Raw genomic sequence first — 22,378 nt, 5'->3', positions numbered from 1 at the left:
TGACGCAATTCTTTGTTTTTGGGCCTAAGGCAAGCCAGTGTCCTCACGACGTTTCGTTCACCGTTCAAGCTAATATTAAATGCGCACATAGGAAGAAAATCTATTGGTGCACAACCGGAGATAGAACCTACGACCTCAGGGATAAAGTCGCACGCTAAAGCCACTAAGGCCAACACTACTCTCCAACAACCGCCAGTTGCCCTCCTTTTGATTTAATTATGTTAATTTTTATTTTTATTTTGTAGTGTAACGAAGTGTAAATAAATAAAATAAAAAATACTCTTAGAATAATGAACAGATAATAATTTCTTAACAATTTAAAAAAAAACCATGATATCGGTTTAATTTAAGATCATCCCTGAAACTTAAAATATTAAACGCGTAAGTATAGAAGGCCATTAAAGGTATAAAAGTGTTATTAAATGAATAAATGTAGACGTTGTTAAAATAACTTATTTTTATATGCAATATATTAACGAGGCTATTGTCAAAAGCCTGTTTGAAATTAAATAATATTATCGATATGGAATACATTCCATCAACTAGATGCACGAAAAACATTGTTCATTGTTAATTAATATATAGGAGAAATTCCCTTTGGCATGGTAATATAGTGGGTATTATGACATCACCTAAATGGGCCTCAACAATTCTCCCATTTGAATTTAATGAAATTGTTCTTATCGATTCGAATGAATATGCATTCGAGTGTCTGTATAACGAATACTAACGATGGAAACTCATTTGATGGAGCTTGAAATGTTCCACAGAGAATTGAACAACAATCTGATCAGATTGTTACTCAGATCTAACAATCGTTAAGGACTGGGAGTGAATGAGCTGAAATATACACACATCACTGAGATACGTTGTGCAAACGTATGACTCAACACTTTACAATATAAATTACCGAACAGTTTGATTTTGTGTGAAACACTTAACAATGTTAGGACTATTAATACGCAATAATATGTTGCGACTTGACTCGTGTCTAGACATCTTGTATTGTTTGATTTTATTCAATTTTTCTACCAACTGCGGTTATTTATATAGTTATAACAACCTATTGAACAAATCAATGGCATGTCGTTTCGTTAATATTCAATGGCAATCCAATCATAAATTTTACGGGCATTTCTCACTGTCGTAACAGACCAAAGTAATAAAAAGGAATAGGGAAAAGTTAAGAAGTTTATGGCAAGTTAGAAGAATGTCATCATTTGGTCTACAAGCGATGGGCGGAGCCGGTCTTTGTAATGGAGCAAAAATTTTCCAGAGTGCAGCCTTCTATTTCCTATTCTAGATATAAGGTTTAAAATGGTTTGCAAGAATATATAAAGAATAAATTCTCATTCCTTTCAGCTGCGCTAATGTTTTGTTGCTCAATGAACAATTTTAAACACTTTAATGATGTTATGCCTTGAATGGAAGTAATGCACTATGATTTAACTTTAATATTATTGTAATGTTTTTATTGCAAGTTTTTGATTACTACGAAATGTACCAGCTTTATAGCTTTAGAAAACTTTTAATTCATTAACTTACCTAGAATTCGATCTTTTCGATGAGTCGTGTTTCTTCCCACCTTGAAGATTTGGCAAATCCTTTTGTCGCTTTTTCGTCTCCCTCCAAATCTTGTAATATAATATACACATAACTGTCACTGGCACATAAAACGCCGCAATAGCCGTCCCGAACGTAATAAACTGATTAGTCTCTATAAACTGGATGTAACACTCATTCGGAGGCACTTTTCTCTCGCCATCAATATACGGCCAGGCATAAATCCATGGAGGCCAGAGTAATAAGCTGAATCCCCATGCCCCTCCTATCATCACAGTGGCGCGGCGTGTAGTCCTTTTAGCCCTATACGTTAAAGGTCTCGTAACACTGAAATACCTATCGAAACTTATGATAAGGAGATTGAGCACTGACGCGTTGGATGCGAGATAGTCCAGCGCGAGCCAGGTGTCGCAAACGTGCGGCCCGAGCGGCCAGTAGCCATAAATTGTGAACATCGTGAAGAGGGGCATCGAAATGAGACCGACAGCGAAGTCGGCAACCGCCAGCGAAAAAAGGAAGTAGTTGCTGATCGTCTGCAGCTGCTTGTCTATCTTGAAGCTGATCATGACCAAGGAGTTGCCGACGACAGTGAGCACTGAGAGGACGCTGGCGATGATGGCAATGACAATCTTCTGGGCGAGGCTGTAGGGGCTGGTGGGAAGGTCTGGGCCGAGCGCCAGGTCTGTGAGGTTGGCTGTGTTGTTGAACGCGATTAGCATGTCGTCAACTCGCCGAGCCCGCGGCCCCCGCTCCGCCGCCGCTCGTGCGCCCGCCGGCTCCGGGCGCGCCTGCTGACAAAATACAGTACTTTACTTTATTTATACTACGATTTTTCTAAGTAAAATTAACGTTTACATTAATGTCATCAAATAACAGCTGTGGGTCCCTGCATGCTCTACCAATGCAATGTATACAAAAAATTGTTACGCCACGGCTATGAAACCTGTTTAATCATCATCCTAGAAGTTATAGATCACTGCTATGTTATTATTTCAAGGGGAAGGTGATTGAATTTTTAAAGGCAAAGCTCCTTTATAGCGTAGGCGTGTATTTGGACCATAGATTTGACACCGACATTCTAAAAATTTATATGACATTTGCATGTCTATTTATATATTGTGCGGATTTGGCTGATTGTGCGGATTTTTGTAATTGATCCATCTAACAACTATCTATCTTGGCAAACAAACGATTATTATTATTAACTGGACATTTTTCATAATGTGTAATTATGAACACAATTAAATAAAATGAAAGACACTTTCACGGGTCTAATAGTTATAAGGGCTAAATTCTTGTACGTACACAGACGTAATATGTGCGTTAATTTTGAATAGTTGGGTTTATGGAATGTCTTCGAAGAGGAATACTAAATGCAATAGCCGAGTTGCGGTTCTCTAATTCCGTTGGTATTTCAACCGTCCACTGTCTTCTACAAAGGTATTTACAACGAAGAAGTAGTAAGACATTTTACCTATTGAAAGTAATATCGTAATTAACCTCATTAAATTTACTATTATTAACATTATAAGTACAACAATAAACAATTATTTATTTAAAACATTATTTTGGGTTCGATACTGATTTCGTGATAAGACTTAGGTAACTAACCAGATTTACATATATTTACATTGACAGTTTTATTTATACTTTTTATAAAAATTATAATTATTCTTTGCTCACAATAAAAATAAAGTTTTAGGCTTGTACATGTCATATGACTTAATATGGTTCCGTAACCACTAAGTCATAGAGGCATACAAAAAGTAACTATCGGAAAAGACTATAATAAACTTTTATGAATACAAAAATATAAACAATATTTTCTACGCCACGTTGATGTAGATAAAAACTTCATTAAAACAATGACCAAGAACCCTTTATCCTTAATATAAATTACGATCATTATACTAAATAATACTTTTCAGGAAGGTCGCTGTGCACCATGGAGCCTGTAAAAACCGCTCCGTCGATCAAAGCATCTCCGCATTGAAATAGATTGTGACGCCATCTTGTAAATAAAGGCAACCCTAATTGGCAGCCTAAATTTCGTTTAAGAAACCTCTTTTTTATACATTTATATTAAATTATTATTGTATCACTGGTTTTAGGAGTTGCTGTATTTGCCGTATACTATCATATGACAGGTAAGCTAACTAGGTTAAACGTGAACTCTTTATGAAAGAAATGAAAAATAACACTTCTTTTCAGATTAAAATATGATTAAATACGGCTTAGTTTGTCAAATATCTGTTTTAGTAGTTAAATCAAATGATTTCTACCGAGTATTTATAAAAATAGAACATAATCATTATAATAGAGATTTCTCATTTTCCGTACTAACACGAAACAGTAATTAACATAATTAGACGATTTGCATTATCGTGTTAGCCGTGGCGGTTTGCTGCAGTGATTAATTACTAGGCGTTATTAGCTATAAAAGAATACTGGAATTGTGCCAACTGTAAGACGATCACTTCATAGGTTGTATTTGAAACATTGAAGGGCGTAAAGTTGGAGCAATAACGATGATACCAATAAAAACTTGAGCATTTTGAAGCTCTCGGATTCGCAAATATATAATTTATACGTAGGTTTAGAGACAGTACAGTTGATGTGTAGTAGTAGTCTAAGGTTTATGTTACTATATTTTACATAAATGCATTATATGTCTTAGTCAATTATTAGGCGTCACATCGGTCTGGTGATAATATTAATGATAAAATATCAAATTTATAGTGAATGATAAAATAATTAAATATATAGAATTTAAAGTAAAATTAATACTAAATTACTAGTATAAATTCGGTTAATGACAGACATGAACATAAACTTATTGGCTTTCAGCTTGCTTAAAAGAAACACGAAATTGATTTAACATAAGCAGTGAAAAGTTTGAATATGACCAATTTTTCAAATGTAAATAAGTTATTTACGAAGTTTTAAGAACTCTAGTTATAAATTACATTCCTTTATCAATATTTATGCTATTTAAGTAATACTATTTAAATATATTGTAATACATTCTGTATTTATAATTTGTTATTACTACTACCGGCCTGTGATCAGATCATGTATTTTTCTTACCGTTTATAATATTTTTTAGGAAACTTATAGGTTTTTCATATTACAAAACATAAAATTGATAGCACGCCTTATATGTAATATAATAACATAAAAACCTAAAACTTGCTTGATAAACTCGGATGAAAACAATTTCCTTAAAACAAATTTTACAAGAATATTTTCGTTATGTTGAAATGAGGATCCTTATTACATTCAGCGGTTTGTAATAAAAAAGGAAATGAAACGAATGGAAGAGCGTGTGGGCTTGTCCGCTTTATTACGATTACTGGTATTAAAAAAATATTAATTATTCATAAAACCTCTTCTTTTCTCATTTGTACGCTACGGTTGGGTAACTTTTGCAACTGTAAAGTTTAAACTTACAATGTTTTTAAAAACATTATTTCTTACGCGGTATACTACCCGTATACAAAATGGTCATATTTTAATAAAACCATATACATATATCATCCAGTTTCACTATTTGAATGTAGTTATGGCGGTGAAAGAGGCTTATCTGAGCCTACTACAGCTGAAAGCCAGCAATTGGAGGGTGGTGGCACAGGTTAGGGAACGCTGGAAGATTTTGATTTCGGAGGCAAAGAGGCTTTTTGGTCGCAGAGCCAGCAGAGTGAGTGATTGAGATAAGCATGTTTACAATATTATATTTTTTGTATAAAAATGTAACTTACGATGTCACGGATATAGTTTCAAACAATGATCAAGCCTTAGATCCTAGGGATAATCGTTTCTAAGAAAAAATAATTGCATTTACACTAAAAGTCTATGTAATAATTAGCTTTAAAACCTGATGACTACAAAACGTTTACCATAATGTAGGAACAATTTTCATATGTAGACCACATTAAGCAAAGTGGCAATATTTTACATGTTACTTATTGCAAGAAGTTTCGATGTGAGTAAGCATCTGGTGCATGGCTATTACTATTAAATGCATCTATCTGTCATCACTTGCAAGATAGCAATTCAAAGAAATATCTAGGATTGTTGAGGACAAATTGAACAATTATTGTGTTTATAGTACGCTATATATTATGCTATAAATTAGCCTTTTCATAGACTAGCATGAACACAGGTTTAGGCCCTCAAACGATCAATATACTAACAATTGCGTTTTTGTCTAAACTGTTGGAGTCAAAAAATCCTAGGCCTTGTCGAAAAGTAATTAAATATTTTTTGATAATAAAAAAAATATTGTTGTTAAATTATCGATTAAATCTTTGTTCCAGAGAATATGGCTTTATAAAACACTTTAATATTGAACAGCTAACTAAACTGGCTTATCCATACATTTCAGTTTTTATGAAAATAATATACTTTAATGGAATTGCAAAGAATCAGCTAGTTAAATAAAATATGTTCTGATATAACTATTTGTTACCCCTTGTCACCCCAAGTCGATAGGACAGGTGCAATAGGAATTCACAAATGCCAATAATTTTTGTATGAGAATGTGAAAACCGATTTTCCTCAAGCAGCATGCATACAGAATATGTAAATGCGAGGTACTGCCGTACGGAAATTTTCATACTACATTTCCACAAAACGAAATTCGGATAAGGATTAATAGACAAAAGAAATACTCACAAAAAGTAATACATTTTACTGAAGCAAATACATTAAGTAATTAGAGACAATGTTCATATTGTCGTCAGACACATGTGGACTCTATATTCAATAACTCCGATAGAGGACGATAGAAACGATGATCAACACGACAGCAGACCGGGTTCAGTTCAGGTGCAGTACCGGATTTGTGTGCCCTCCTAAATGACCATATTGTATGACGAGTAACGTAAAATAACTCTCACACGTAAAGAATAACCTTATGCATTCGCCTGAATGCGCAACCGTCTAAGACCGGCAAGGCCACCAACCCGCTTCCCTCATAAAAAAGGTCCAACGCTCACACGTAGTAGAGATACAGTGAATTTGGAAGAAAAGGCTACATTTGAAAAAAATCGTCGCTCACGTCAATAAACAAATTTACGAGATCCGCGCTTCTCATACAAATAAGTAAGCAGACGTTGTAGCGTCTCCCGCTAGTCATTTTGAAAATTACATAGAAGAAAAAAGTGGTTTATATCTTTGTTGTTATAATGGAGCGCAAATAACATAAAACATTAATTGTTGTTGTCATCACTTAACAATTGTCATTTAAAATTAATTTCAATTTCGCCAGATTTCAATTTTAACACAATTCATTCACGAATTTCAAAATCGGGTTAACCACATTTCCGTGTACGGTACTGTGAGTGGCCGGAAGTAGACAAACCGTTGGCGAACAATTAATCAATACGTAAAGGCATAATTTTGCTATTTCACTACTGTTTGGAATGTTTCGCAAATAATAGTATATATGTCGCAGTAAAGTAGTTAAATCAGATAGTTAATTGAATCTCTAGACAGTTAATTAAATGTCGATATTCAATCAAGTCGCTAGCAATTTGATTTAAGTAAAGAAGCGTCGAAAACGTTTAACTATCTGTCGGACCGAAAGCCAGCGTGTTGATTAACGATATAAACAAGATGGTAAAACAAGACTCATTTATTATTGTTATTTCGGTGTGATCGTGAAGAACTGAGAGCTTGGATATTCCATGTTTTGCTATATTGTTAGGTTAGGTTTGTCTTATTGCCTAGGAACGTTTAGGAAACTCTTTAAACGTTTCGTTCTCTTACTTGTCTGACGGAACTTTAGCGACTTGATTGAATATTCTCTAGTATCTAGAGATTCAATCAACTCTCTGCTTTAACTACTTTACTGCGGCATATACATTTACAGAACAAAATTAACACCACACCAAGTAACGTTTATTTTGTAGTAATATACAGAGTAAAGATGACAGTCACGTCTGTTCCCAAGTTTTTAATATTATGTACTCGGATATCTAATCCTATGAAAAAGTTAACTAAAAATTAATAAATATATGAGAAACGATCGAATAAGGGTGCAGATAGGGGATGCCATCGTTTTGAATTTTAAAAACGATACAGAAAAAAAAACTATAGAGTTTTTAAAAAAATCATATGTTGCTTAATCATACATTTTTAAAGCTATGAATCTAACTAATTAAACTATTATTAATACTCACCGCTCTGGAATTAAAGAAACAATTCGATTTTTCAAGCTTTAGGATTGCTAATAAATCTTAACATTGTCTTCCCAAAAACGAGTGTATTTGTAAATATCCGAGAGGTAATAGTATTTAATCTTTACTGATTTTTAGTTGTATATACTAGAAATTGTGTATTCTATGGGCAAAATATTTTAGAAAAAAAAACACAATGTGAACATTTTGTTTTAATATATTTTACGCTGATATGAATTAACAGAAATAATTAAACTGCGAGAAATGACGCGGAAGGAGCTAAACCATATATTGTCAGTTATAAACCGACCATGGAAGCCATTAGCGGAAAATTCAAATTACGTGAATATATTCTTGATCGGTAACCCTACGAAGATAACCTCGACCGGTCTGACCCAATTTCTTTTTGTATTTCTTTACCGATCATGCCAAAAAGTGTTAAATTAAAGAAACCTCCCTGAAAATAAATTAACTTCGTTTGTTTGTAATTTTTGGTACATCAACAGCTATCTCGCTCAGCCTCCCTACGTGAAATGAAAAGGATAACGTCATAATATTTCAGTTGAATCAATATGTTACTCTCTTCCACTAATAGCCCGTATATAATTTATTCGCAACCTACTTTGAATTAGCTTCGTTAATAATGTATCGATTTAAATTTGTATGTATCTCCATCATCCTGCCATACTACATTTTAGACTTACTGAAAATACAGTATGGCGACGCTTTAGATTTTTTATTGTAAAAAACAGGATAGATATAACGAGAAATATTATTATATCTCACACGGAAAGTATAATTTCCAGTAAACTTCATTAAATCATCTAAAACATTAAGAGTAGAATCTAATACGTTTTTGATACACGCAACTCATACTTAGCACAACGCCAACGTTATAACTAACCAAAAATAACAAGGCCAAATAAAGATAAAGGATTTTTCTCATAGTATGACAATAAGTCAAAATTAATTATCACACGCAGTCGTGTCATTGTTAACTGCAGATTCACTTTGCATTTTTATTACATTCACAGTATCACCATTTTATATCCGCGTTATCTAATTGCAATGCTAAATGAATGTGCATAATATTATTTAAGCATTCTTGTGGATATGTATAATGTAGTTACTGACCATTAAGGGGGTTTAAAAGTAAACAATTTTAGTACTTCCACTGCATTAGTATTGTAAAGTTGCGTTACATAAAGGTTATAATGAAAACATATTAAAATCATCCAAATAATAATCAAAACATAAAACATTCTTTATTGTTGATGATATTTTAATATAGTAGTATTTGTTTGAATAGCAAATAGATTATAATGAATAGTTAGCACGCACGCTTATAACATCTCTAAGGCACACCCTCGCGCACACATACATGTATATTTCTAGGTTACTTGATTTTCCCTTTATTTAGATTTTAGTTTAAGACTTATTAAAAAAATATATTTCTTTTGTTTTAAAAATGCACCATATACCATAAAAGAACTGTGGTGCCGGCCCTACATCATAGAAGCTGTCTCTTATAGGGACTAGCGTCAGATCAATTTTGTCACAACCATATTTTATTCTGGATAAAGTTTATTAAAATTAGCCTTATTTAAAACGTCATCCCGTGGAGGCAAACATTTCGAAATAATCTATTATTTAATTAAAATAGATCAAGAGTTAATACTTTCTTGTGAAGTTCTCGAATTACGGCGCCTTCGAGACAAAGAGTTCAAAGTTCAGCAAACAACTCTTTCATTGAAAGAAAATCCTACGACAAACTGACCTCAAAACAAACGTTTAATTTAAAGATTTTAATCAATGACTACATTATATTTAGTAGTATAAAATGCAAACAAAAATTATTTCCGCGCATATATATAAAATTATACAAAACAAAATAGTTCATAAAATTATATAAGAGTACACGTAAATCATTCAAAGGTACATTATTTGTTAAAACACTAGCGTAATTTATACCCAAGAGCTTGTATGTATTTAATTCATTGTTCTGATGTAATTAATATTGATTCAATAAAATTTTCTCAAAATTCATATTACATCAGGACTTTTAGAAACTATATTTTTACTTGTTACAGTAAATCATCAATATAACAAGCGATATGATACTTTAATTGTGGACTAAATTATGTACTTTATTTATCAGGCCAAAAGAATGTAAGCCGAAAGAGGATGTCGACTCAGTCATTGTTTTTGAAGACAAAACTTTTCAAAATACCACCTATTAGTATTGGACAACCTACATACAGACTTTAGCTAATCATAGTCACTTTAGCTTAACTATAACTATATGTGTACATGTACAAGGACGTCTACGTCGGTAATTATTATGATATATAACATGTAATAAGCCGATGTTTCACAGCTTAATTGAAAATTTAATATCATGCACCACTAGCTCGACTATTGGCTTCCATGTTTCGCGCCATATTTGAAGTGAACCGGTTCGTTCGAGTCTTTGTTGGAAATTTGAGAATTGATGACATAATTTATTCCTTTTGATTGTTCTATAGGTTTTGTATGCAAGTATCTTAACTGGAATTCGAGCGATGGGGCAAATTGAACGTTAAATTTCTCGAGCTCTGATGAAAGACTACAAAGGAATTGGTTCTTGTTTTCGCTCGGTTGATAAGTCAGGTTCAAATAATAACATTATCAGTAATAAAAGCTTAATTTGAGACTGTTTAAGAATTACAAGAAGATAATCTATACATTATATACACTTACTAAAAATCTCAAACAATATCTTGTCAACCTGTCCTATGCGGATAGACTATATACGGATGCGGATATAGAATATTCTTACTATGCAAAAATAGTTTAAGTATAAATTTGTGTTATGTAGAAAACATAAAGTAAAATATAGTTTACATGTCAAAACGAAGAGACTGGCTGACCACAACACAGGGAATCCTAGTGCACTTCACTTTACCTAAATATCCTGTATATTGTGTATAATAAAGATTTTATTTCTTTCTTTTACATTTCTTCCCCATCATATTGTATATTGCCCAATGACAAAATATAATTTATTTATGAAGGTAACTTATTGTCATCTTATGTACGTCAGTAAACAAAATGAATGCTTCTAAATGTCATCTCCAATAAAACTATATTCCTAACATAATATCCGTTTGTTTGTTATAGCAAATCGTAAAAACCTATTTACAAAAACAAAACCCTAACATAGTTATAGCCGTAACAAAAAAGATGACTTAGATAAACCACGCTTACAAAGTCTAAGCCAACCTTGAACACTCAAGGGTGCTTTGAGACCTATAAGGCATACTAATTAGTGTCATATGATCTTAACTGCAGTCAAATACAAACGTTATGTTTCGAGTTATACTTGGTTTTGTAAATCTTTTATAATATTTTGTAGGAAAAAATAGAATTATAAAATTGCATATATTAAATAAATATTATTAAAATTGCATTTCTATATGTTAAATATTGTTTATTTATTAAACAGTATTGGCCTTGTGGCGTAAGCGTGCGACCTATCCTTGATGTTGTAGGTTCAATCTGATGAAAATGACTTTTTGTTTATGTGCGCAATTAATATTCGATGGAACGGTAAAGGAAAGCCTCGTGCGGAAATCGGCTAAGGCCCAAACCGAAAAAATTTGTAGCGCTACAGACATCTTTTTAAATTGTTTAAGTCGGTATTTAAACAAAAAATAATTTATTTGAATTCTAATGTCCTAGAAATCACAAAATGGTTTCCAGGAAAATAACGCCTTAACGCAGCTACGCCTCGTTTGTTGAATATAATACTAATTGTTAGGTAGTAAAAGACAAAGCCTTGATATGTAGTCTAAATTGGAACAAATTACAGTTTCACGCCAAAGGTGAAAAATAGTTACAAAATGGTTATAAAAAGGAATTGCCAAGACTAGCACAGAATAAAATTTGTTTGTAACTTCTATGTCATAAATACAAGATCTTGTGATTATTATGTTGTTCCATAGACCATATAATGTCCAATAACTTCCAGTTTCATATGTCACAGACAACTCATTCAGACGTGTACATCAATTTATAAAGAAATATTTAGATAATATCACCCTAATCCCGATACAGAATATATATTTTTAAGCTCTGCAACAATTTTTATCAGACATCCTAAAATGTTTGCGTTGTATTCCATTTAATAATTAATTAAAATCCAAAGGTTTCTGCTATGAATAAAAAAATAAAAGCAGCATGGTTAAATTATACAACGCTTTTTAATCAAGCTTCCAAGCAAATTGTTTAGTGTGCAATATTTTAGTAAAGCGCGTGGGTGTTATTTGGGGTTTCACTTACAATTGAATCTCGTGTGGGCGATAAGAACCTATTAAACTTTTATTATATGTTATACTTTATCCCATTCATATTTTATATATAACAATATTAAGGGCAACATTTTACCTTTACTACTACGATATAAAATAGTTTCAATGGCATTTGCGCGTCAACGTTACTAAACAACAGACTTGCAAAAATGTTGTAATCTTACAAGTGTTAACACTATGTTTCACAGTACAGCACAGGATTTAAGAAGATTTCTTAGAAGCGTTCTTTGAGTACCGAACAAGACTTAAGTCAGTGAAGTAAGTAAATGATTAATTAATGATCAACATTGGTGTTATGAATATACCAAAACATATTCCATGATAAATAATACAACTGAGACACTCACATTCAATTCTATATTTGTGATTATAGGACTTTTAAAATTTTAATGCGATCGTTCGTTAATGTTTTTGTAACATGATCCAAAATCTAAAAAAGTTTTCAAATTGTAACATTCTACAAAAAAAAAATTATATCATCCAATCCACTTCCAACTCTAAAACGCCATTTGTTAATATCAATAAAATATAAATTTCCTCCAATCTGATCAGCCTTCTGAACACACGTCTCTAGTTAGCCAATGAGATGATTTTCGTCCTTATAAGAGAGAGTATAAATTGCGTACGTAAACATTTTAATGAAATCAACAATAAACGCCTGACTTTCGAGTTGGCAATCGTACGCTTAACCACTAGTCTAATTGCTCATTTCATATACCATAATGGTCACTCTTGGCTTGCTTGCAGTGCCAAATAGTACGGAAATATGATCAAACAGTTCGACTCATTTCAAGCTTACACAGGAGGTTGAAGTTTAATTAAATTCCTCAATCAATGCCGTCATTATGTCGGATATTTAGCATGTTATGGAGCCGTCATTCCCACTCACTGTGACCTTGTTTCTCCCCTGACAAGGTTTATGGGGCCAGCGGTATTATATTTTATTACTGTAATCTACGTATGTTAGTAATGTTCCAACTTTGTAACATGAAATAAATACACAAAGCTTACTTCTTAACTTACGTTAATTATGGCGAAAATGTACTTCAAAACGCGTTGAATTATTGAATATATTATTAAACGTTGTATTTTAGCTTTAAAAAAACCTAGGCCTAGTAACCTAGTTTTAATGGAATGTGACGCTATAAATATAATATAATCAAACAAATATTTATTCCTTGTTTTTGTACAAGAACTAAGCTAAATATTACTTTGTGTTTATTTATGAACATGTTGTTTTAATATAATTTTAAAAAATCCGCCATTTTAGAGTACAAAATTAATACACGACTTAACAAATATTCTATTATACAATAAAGATTTCAGAAAATTCAAAGTTAGTAGGGAACGTGTCCAATTCGCTCGTCGTCATAAATTGTCTCTGGTCGTAAATGTAGGAGAATTTAAGTTTACGAGTAAGCCACTGATTGATATTGGAACCGATGGTCGCATCAACCAGTCACTCCGGGTTTATGACTAAATTGTTTTTGGTGATTTCCTGGAGTGAAACAGGACCAACATTTACACGCGTATTATACAATTTCAATTATATATAAATAAATATAAAACGTTTTAAGAAATACACACTAAGATAGTACCTACTACACAAATAGATCTCCTTTATAATAAACAAACGTAGACAAATTCAATAAAGACCACCTCTATGACAAAATAAGAAATATAACAACTAGTAACTCCTACCATACACTAATTTAAAAAAATCGGACCGATTTGGCGACCATGGCTTATGTCTAAGATTGGCCATTTATGTATGAAATGTTGTGCGCAATATGATTTGACATTCCGGCACTGGTGTACTCTCTTTTTCATAAATATTCTTATTCTCGCGACCTTTACGTGTATACATCTTCGGCATTATACAGTTGAATGTATACAATCAGGCACTAGAACTCGTGGCGTGTCAAACTAAAAATGACTCTTTTCGTGAACTATATACGACGAAGTTACGCATCAAATTGCAGGAATTAATTGGTAACAATTTTAAAACTACAATCAAAACAAAGAAAGAGGAATTATTTTACTATACGAATTTAACAAAACATAATTTTTTGCACTTATGTACGCATTTGAGTGGCAAGCAATTCTAATTAAGAAAAATGTATCTCTAGAAAATTGCAGTATTCTTAAAAAAACAAATCAGCAAATTAACACGCAGTTTACATAGTAAGGCTGTTGAAATTATGTCCTTCAGTTATGTAAATTGTTGTAAGTGTTACATATCCATTGCACTCCCTTTGCCCCGTATAAGCAGTACCTGTAACCCTCTGTCGCAACACCATTATAAAAAGAAGCGGACAACAGATACCAACCGGTCCAGAAAAATAAGTCTATAATAGAGATTATTTGTCGTGCACCTCATATCGAGCAGATTAAATAGTCATATTTAGTTAAATCTCAATTATTGTAGTTATTTATATATATTTTGTTTTTTTTGGATTCACCGCTGGTCCTCGCTTAATTTATGACTTTATATTTTCATTTATGTTTTTGTATTTATGAACAAAAATTTTAGCTCATAACACTGAACATCACTAAATCTTGTCGGTTTATTTGATTAAACTGTATATTAATTACATTTATTACTATTCAGAGTATCACCATGGCAACGCAATCAAGCGCAGAACCCTAAGTTAATTTAAATACTTAATGACTTCGCGTTAAAACTTGGCTTTGGCTTTACATTGGTAAGATTTGTATGATAATGAAAACATATTTTTACTGTATATTTTTGAAATCAGGCACTACATCATTAGATTAGGTCACTGAAACAAAATAACGGAATCTAGAGTAGATTAGACTAATCTACGAGGATCAGACATAAAACCAAAAAAAATATGAAAGAAAAAACAATGCAAGATCCAGAGAGTGTTAAACGTATTTTTTTTATTTATTATCTTGAAACATTAAAGTTCTCTTAAAAAGCTCTATACTAAAGCTTAAAATTATAATCAATAGAAATGTTTTCACAAAATGTAAAAAGTTGAAAGATATGAGCGGAAATAAGTGGACAATTGTCGCCCCGGTGAAAACTTTCTTAATTTTTTCCAAAGTTCTTCATCTCGCTTCATCAAGAATTTCACGATTTGCATAGAACTTACGAAAGTTCTGCGCTTACTTGAACGCAGAGAAATTTAATTTTGAAGATTAAATTAATTCAATATTGCAACATGGCGACAAACGCCATTTTATGGGGTATGGGAGATGCCGCACTCACGCAACATTTGTGTTCGCGTCAAAGTTTAGAAATTGTTTCAGAGCCGACACGAACTACTTAAGGCTCTCCGTTAGAGCTTGGGTGTATAAAAAACTATTGATTCAGAAAACTTTCCAAGTCATATTTACTTTACAGAAATAATAATGGAAGTAAAAAGTTTTGCCGTTTTTTCTAGATAACAAAGTGCCTAACCTCACATAGTCAATCGCCAATTCTTCCTTCATACCATTCACCTACATGTACCATTAATATTTTATAAGCAAAATGTCGCTCTTTGAATAGGAAAACGAAAGTTAATTCATAAATTGTTTTAAATTTTACAGAATATTGGTGAATGTCTTGCGTCTATAACCTTTCTGTATCCCTTTCTATAAATACCGCTGACCTATTATAGACCCGTCACAAGCAGGTAAATGGGGCAGTGTGTGGACTTTACGTGATTAAGCACGCCACAAAGCTTTATATTTTTAACTAACAACCCTTTGCGCTTTATTAACTTTTCAATGAGTTTTTACTGGCAACAACTCAACGTTTAATTTGAATATTATCACGGCAAAAAAGATATGAGAAAAGTGAGCTTAAACTGTATATTTTATTTATTTGTATGAAGTGGGTTTTAATAGCAAAATATATTTGAAGCCATTAATTATCTAATATTCATTATATTTCGTAGGTTACTAAAACTTTTCGTGCAACATCATCTCGTAGCATCTGTTGGAGGTGTTTATTGATTTTTTCAAGTGTTGTCGTCTTTACAGAAAGTTATTTATACATATTTTAACATAGCGTTGTTGGCTGAAGTCTAAATGCTTTACGATTTTCACAAGATTCAAAAACGAAACATTTATGTTTCAAACAAAACTCTCGTACGTTGAGCAATGTATTGGATTTTGACATTCGTGTTAAGTCTGTCAGTAAGTTCCTGAACCTCACCATCCATTCTTGAACTGAAAAACTGAAGATGAGATGGTAAAGCTATTAGATTTTCATTTCTATCGCAAAATATTATACGATTTTTGTTTTTTCATTACCATTACAATTGAATATAGCGCTAAAACGTTTGTATAAAGGACTAAAAGTTCTTTGAAATCCATACAACCAGGTCATGGGTTGGGACTCGCTTAAGGGATAAGTACTGTTATAATAAAGAGGTTCCATGAATTCAAATTATTCTAAGATTCTAAAACTGTCAATTTATAGCGGTATTAAATTTAATCATTTCAAGTCCTTAAATAAAATCACACACGTCTTTCTCGATTTCTAATTACTTTGTAAATTCCCGTATTATATTTTAATACAATTGTGTCAGTTACGTTTGGTATAATTAATTTCAACTGCAATAATTTGTCAGAGCTATTTAACATTCGCTACAATAATTAGCTATTAAAAATCAATTTGCGGAAAACAACAGATGTGGTCAAAATAATATTAACAAATTAATTAGTAAAATGTTTATGTTAATGCACGGTAGCATATTGAAGACATCTATCTTGGGCACATAGTTAAGACGAGCTGGAGTCCACAGACTTATGCAGGCATGGACAGTTTTTGGAACGAATGAAGAGATAATGCCCACACCTCTATATAGCAATCAAAAAGATCTGAAAAGAGCGGCGTCAGTGACGTCGTAAAGAGAAGAAGAAGACAAAATATGAAGAAGGCAGGCCAACAAACCGATGTACCAGCAGGCTGCTTGAACAGTAGACCTCGTCAGCACAAGGCACGGCCGCCCACCGATTAGATTGACTGACGACATCGCCGAGAAGGTTGGGTCCCAGTCGAAAGAGAGACCTACGTGCAGAAGTTGACCAAATATAACCAGAGGCATAACAATAAAAGAAGACAAATTAAAGGTTAACCAATTGGTTTTAAGATATTTGTTTCAATAAAAATTCTACAAATGACGAGTGACTATTATGTTTTCCCAAATCTAACTTTCATAGCCGGGTAATATAAATGACATCCCATACATCCAAGACGCAATAAACTCGCTACGGTGAGCTTTGCATATTTATGCTACAATGTAGCGGTGCACATATTAAAACGGGCGCATGCTTCACAATACTTACAGCGAATTACAAAAACTTACAGAATTTTTTATTACGTTTTTATTGTACCTCTTAAAAGTGCATGAAATTTTTATATTCCCCCATTGTATAAATATGGTTTTACACGCCATTGTACCTGTTTTTTAGAATAAGCTTTTATTATATCTTACTTCTTGCACTTTAATCCAATTAATGATTTCTCATAAACCTGATACACTGTTAGCCTAAAAATTCTAAATAAAATAAAAAGACTTACTTGCTAAATATAAAGTAAATGTGCCTAAAGTAATATAATACTTCTTCAGTCGTATCTATACTTAATATAGATACTGTGTATCGGCATATAGCAAGATACACAGATAAAAGGTGGACTTTAAAGACAACTATATGCAAAAGGACAAGGGGAAGAAGGAGAAGAGGGCACCCCAAAAAAAGGAAAGGAAGAAATAGAGGTAGCAGGAATCGAATGCCGAAAGAAAGCCATAGACAGAGTCAGTTGGAAAAGAGCTGGAGGAGGCCTTTACCCGTGAAGGGGTTCCGATCGACGGTACTGAAGGTAGCTAGGATATAGGATAACAAGATAAATATATAGTATGAAATGTAAAAAATCTAAGCTATATAAATAATTTTTAATTTGACATGATTCAAAATTAAATGGCCTTTTATTATTATGTCTATACTTAGTAGCTATCGGGTTATATATTTATTCTCAGCTTGTCCTTCATCAAAGGTAGAAGACTACGCCACGTTTTTTAAATCTCTCAACCATCTTGTTATCTTCTCTCTCTCTCTCTCTTTCGCTTCGTTACAATTCTTTTCATCTTATAAATTCTAATTATCAATAAATATAATTAGTAACAATGTTTTAAAAATGCTTTTAATTAATCTTGAAGCGAACACAAGCATTTAATTATTTCAATCGTAAACAGAAAGTAAATATTTAATTTTAACGTCAAAAGATGAAACGTAAAGTCAACGTGTTCAAATATTTAAAGGAGAAGTTAATTTATGAAGGATGAAGGCATTCCATTGTACGCTTCAGTGCTCCCTACATGAAGCATGACATATGTACTATTGCAGTTACGTTCCAGCTATTACGTATACTGTACATTCGTTTCGTTTCATATATCAAAATGTTAGCGTATGCGATATTAAGACGGTAAGTCGCGTAGCTAAAAGTAATTACCAAAATATTCGAACTGAAGGACGAATCGAAAAATATTTACATTTTTAATTAGAATGGCCTTTAAACTTATAAAAATATGAACAACTTTTACGATCACTTTTCCTCATATAATAAATGAAATCTAATAGTTCACATACAACCTTCAGTTATAAACGACATAGCAGTTTATGTATTTACAAACATATTTGTTATTTAAAAAAATGGTATTTATAATTTGACAAAATCTATTTAAACGAAACACGATGAAAGTGATATGTTTCATGCATCGTGAGAACATGTAAGTCTTGAAGCAACGCCAGCCAATTCCAAATTCCCAAGAATTGTATTAAGCATTGACAAAATGTAACATCTTGCTTGAAGACGAGTGGAAATTTCACTTCTGTTGAAATATATTTAACATATTTTGTTACTCATATAAACTTTATATGAAACTCTGATGTATAAGGCATAGAAAATCATATTTATATTTTATCCTATGTACACTTAAAAACATTAATTAAAAAAAAGGAAGAACTAAAAAATCACATTTACATTTTCAACTAGTGTTAAGTAAAAAGCAACTAGATTTTTCATACTCTACTTTAACACATTATCAATTAACACAACTGCGACTTATAACAGTTTAACAGACTTGATCCGTGACGTTAAAACTAATAGCTAATTCATTTATATACATATCGCAAAGTATGCGGTGAAGCATAACAAATAAATGTTAAAAATTACAAACAAATATACTCTCTTATCTCTCTCTCTCTTATAAAAGAGATGTATCCGACCATGCATGACCGACGCTAGCGTAGTCTTCGCGCATTGTGCCCCCTCCCATATCTACCGACCCTTATAGCTAAAGGGATTAAGTTGACGTCCACACGCCACTTCGACAAGGCTAAACACCATTCCAACCAACGGCTTTTAACAATTACCCCTTCCTACAAAAATGGCCCGTAGGAGCCCCCAAGATGTTTTAACGGATCCTGATGATTCAATAAAACTAGCTAATAACAAATAAATCTTCGTGGCAAATCCAATTCAGACTACGGTAAAAAACGTTCCTCGCTCACTACAGTGAGCTTCTGTCCAGCACTTCTGGCTTCTGGCGGCCTGAGCCGAGGTCCGAGTCGCGCAGGATACGCCCTTGCGCTAGTCGCGGAAATGCCCATTCCGGCCTTGGCTCTCTAAAACAACCCGAGCTGTGCTGTCAAGGCACTCCAGGACAACAACAACAAGATTCCACTCAAAAAGCGATCAATTGATAATTGTAATAATAAACTTTCTATATTAAAACATTATTTCTTTTTTTCCATTGATCAAAAATCGTAGGTTACATATACTAAATGCATATTCAACTAATCCCTATACATAAACAAAATGACTTTATAACATCACCGTTAAGAACTTGTAAGTGATCACATGCCAAAAGGACAAAAGGAAGCCTCCATCATGATCGCTGAGACGTTTGCACATTAATATCTACGCAAGGTCAGTACCGGATCCATCACGCTCGAAGGTCTACTACGCAAAGCCATTTATCCTGCTTAATAACTCCTTAGGCCTCATGTGACTGAGAAAAACAAATGTGATTACGTTTCATATATTATTTTAGGGTTTAAACTACTTTATAACGATTACTTCTACTAATACGTATGTATATTGAATGCATTATAACTGGGAATTAGAACAATAAATCTCCTACCTTCTAACTTATCCCTAGAGTTGTCAACAGTTTTGCGTTATTATGATTTAATCGCCGATATAAATCTATGTAACATTCCGAACACCCCATATTGTTTACTATGTCTTAAAATATGAAATATATGTTCAGTATGGCATTGTATTTTGTTTTGTTTTTTTTTTTAATTTTAGTGAGAATGACTGTACCTACTACACATATTAGGTGGGCTGAAAAGTTCGTAGGCTGACACACAGATGGCGTATTTGTATTAAATTAACATGATTTATAGTTAGGCATAACCTTCAAAAGACACATGTATAAATTATCGTACTATTAGTTTGTAAGATTTTGAGCAATTTTTTTTAAACAATAAAAAGAATTTTTGTGTGTTAATAATAATAATTGCACTAGTTATTGGCGCAAAAATATGAAAACTAAAAAAAATGTGCAAATAAGGCCGTCTAAAAATTCACCTGAATTTTTTATGACCCTTCCATTTGCTTAATTTAATCTTGAACATCTTGAAATCTTTTTAACACTAACTAATTTATTTAGAACGTGCACTTTTATACACGTTAAACTACTTCAATTGCAAAATAACCCTAGAATTGTATCAATAAAAATGAAATAAAGCCTTTATTCGATCACTTTATATTTAAGTCATTAGTTTAAGTTCTTATTCTATTAAGTACTACGTACGAATACAAGGCCTATAAGGCTTCCTCCAAACTCTTGCACTTACACAACTTAACAGCAGTAATGTCCGAGAAGTTATAGAAGAATCGGGCAATGAAAGGGCTTTTTTGCCTTAATTGGCTTGAGTAAACATAAACTCTTAATAAATGCCGCTGTTTGAGTTTAGTCCCTTATAATTCAAAAATTGGCGCTTATCCTGTCACGTCAAAGGTTTATGACAAGGGTGTTACGAGGGATGCAAATTTAACTGCAATGTTTCACGATAAAAGTGAATTATGTCAAGCCTGTTATCGCATTCACATTGTTTCCCATAACAATGCTGGACGCTTTCATTTCAATTGGGAAATAATTGTACACTTTGAGAGTTTAAAGTGGGTGTTTTGCATACAAATTAATAGACATTTTTTGCATACATTTTTGAATAAAGGGAAAGGAAAACCAATATACTACACTCAACGTAGTTCGTTAAAGATAAGCGTCAAAAAAAACTTATGGTGCTACCACTTTTTATAGTCTGGGAGTGAGTTGTATGTTTTGCTATATATTTGGTTTTTTCCGTCGACGAAGTCTAAGGCATTCCAGTTTACCAGTGCAGTTTAACAACATAAACATGAATTTTCTAATCTATAATTAGTATAATATTGCAAAAATTATCGATAATTAATAATATCGACATTCAAATAGATAAGCACAATCCGTTTAGTTTTGTGGCTACCTTGAGTTGTAATGGTATCTTTTTTCATTTGTTTCCAGCTGTATTTTAAGCAAATTAATAACTTAACGTACATATTTAGTTCTAGAACTTTTGGTATGTCGGTGATGTGTAATAAATGACGATAATATAATATCACTTACTCACTTAAATGAAATTTTAAACGTGGTTATTCACAAAGACGTGTAGAAAACGTTATATTTAAATTATACGAATATACCTTTATACTAATACGCTGGAACGCTTTAAATTCAGTTTCTTACTGGCATATTATCGGGAAATTTCATTGATCTTGTGCCGGATAGCTAGAAATGTCGACTGCCGGGGAACAGCCGTTTTGTATTATCGCCCCGGTAAAACAATTTGCTTACGTAATCAAAAGGTACGCTGAAAGGAACTGAGGATACTTAGTTCATTCCCTTATACACAAATGAAATTGTTTTGTTTTATCCTATATAATACGAATTATTAATATTTTCATTTAGTAATTATAGACAGGAACAAGATGTTTATATTATTAGATTGATTGTTTAGGGTGTTAGATACTCGTAGTAGATATGCTAAATGTTTTTTGACCTCAAATATTATTATAATTAACTTGTTTTATATATAGGAGGGGCAAACGGGCAGGATTCCTGATGTGAAGCGTTACCTCCGTACATAGACACTCACATTGCCAGAGGGCTCGCAAGTGCGTTGTCGGCATTTTAAGAATTGATACATTCTTTTCTTGGAGGA

General features: G+C 32.6%; 1 protein-coding gene across 2 annotated transcripts in view; it reads right to left on the bottom strand.

Moving 5' to 3' along the window:
- The window catches only part of LOC123713218 (muscarinic acetylcholine receptor DM1), a 38,694-nt gene that overhangs the window by 12,403 nt on the left and 3,913 nt on the right, over positions 1-22,378 (bottom strand). Inside the window, exon 2 of one of the 2 annotated variants that reach the window (XM_045666785.1) lies at positions 1,546-2,351. In XM_045666785.1, the coding sequence (XP_045522741.1) occupies positions 1,546-2,282 (737 nt within the window). In that variant the 5' untranslated portion in view covers positions 2,283-2,351. Of the gene's footprint in view, positions 1-1,545; positions 2,355-22,378 lie in introns of both variants that reach the window. The other variant, XM_045666784.1, reaches the window with a different exon arrangement.

This window comes from Pieris brassicae, chromosome 8, assembly GCF_905147105.1.
Source record: "Pieris brassicae chromosome 8, ilPieBrab1.1, whole genome shotgun sequence".
Lineage (NCBI taxonomy): Eukaryota > Metazoa > Arthropoda > Insecta > Lepidoptera > Pieridae > Pieris > Pieris brassicae.
The sequence above is the reverse complement of the archived record's forward strand: the minus strand, read 5'-3'. Positions and strand labels throughout refer to the sequence as shown.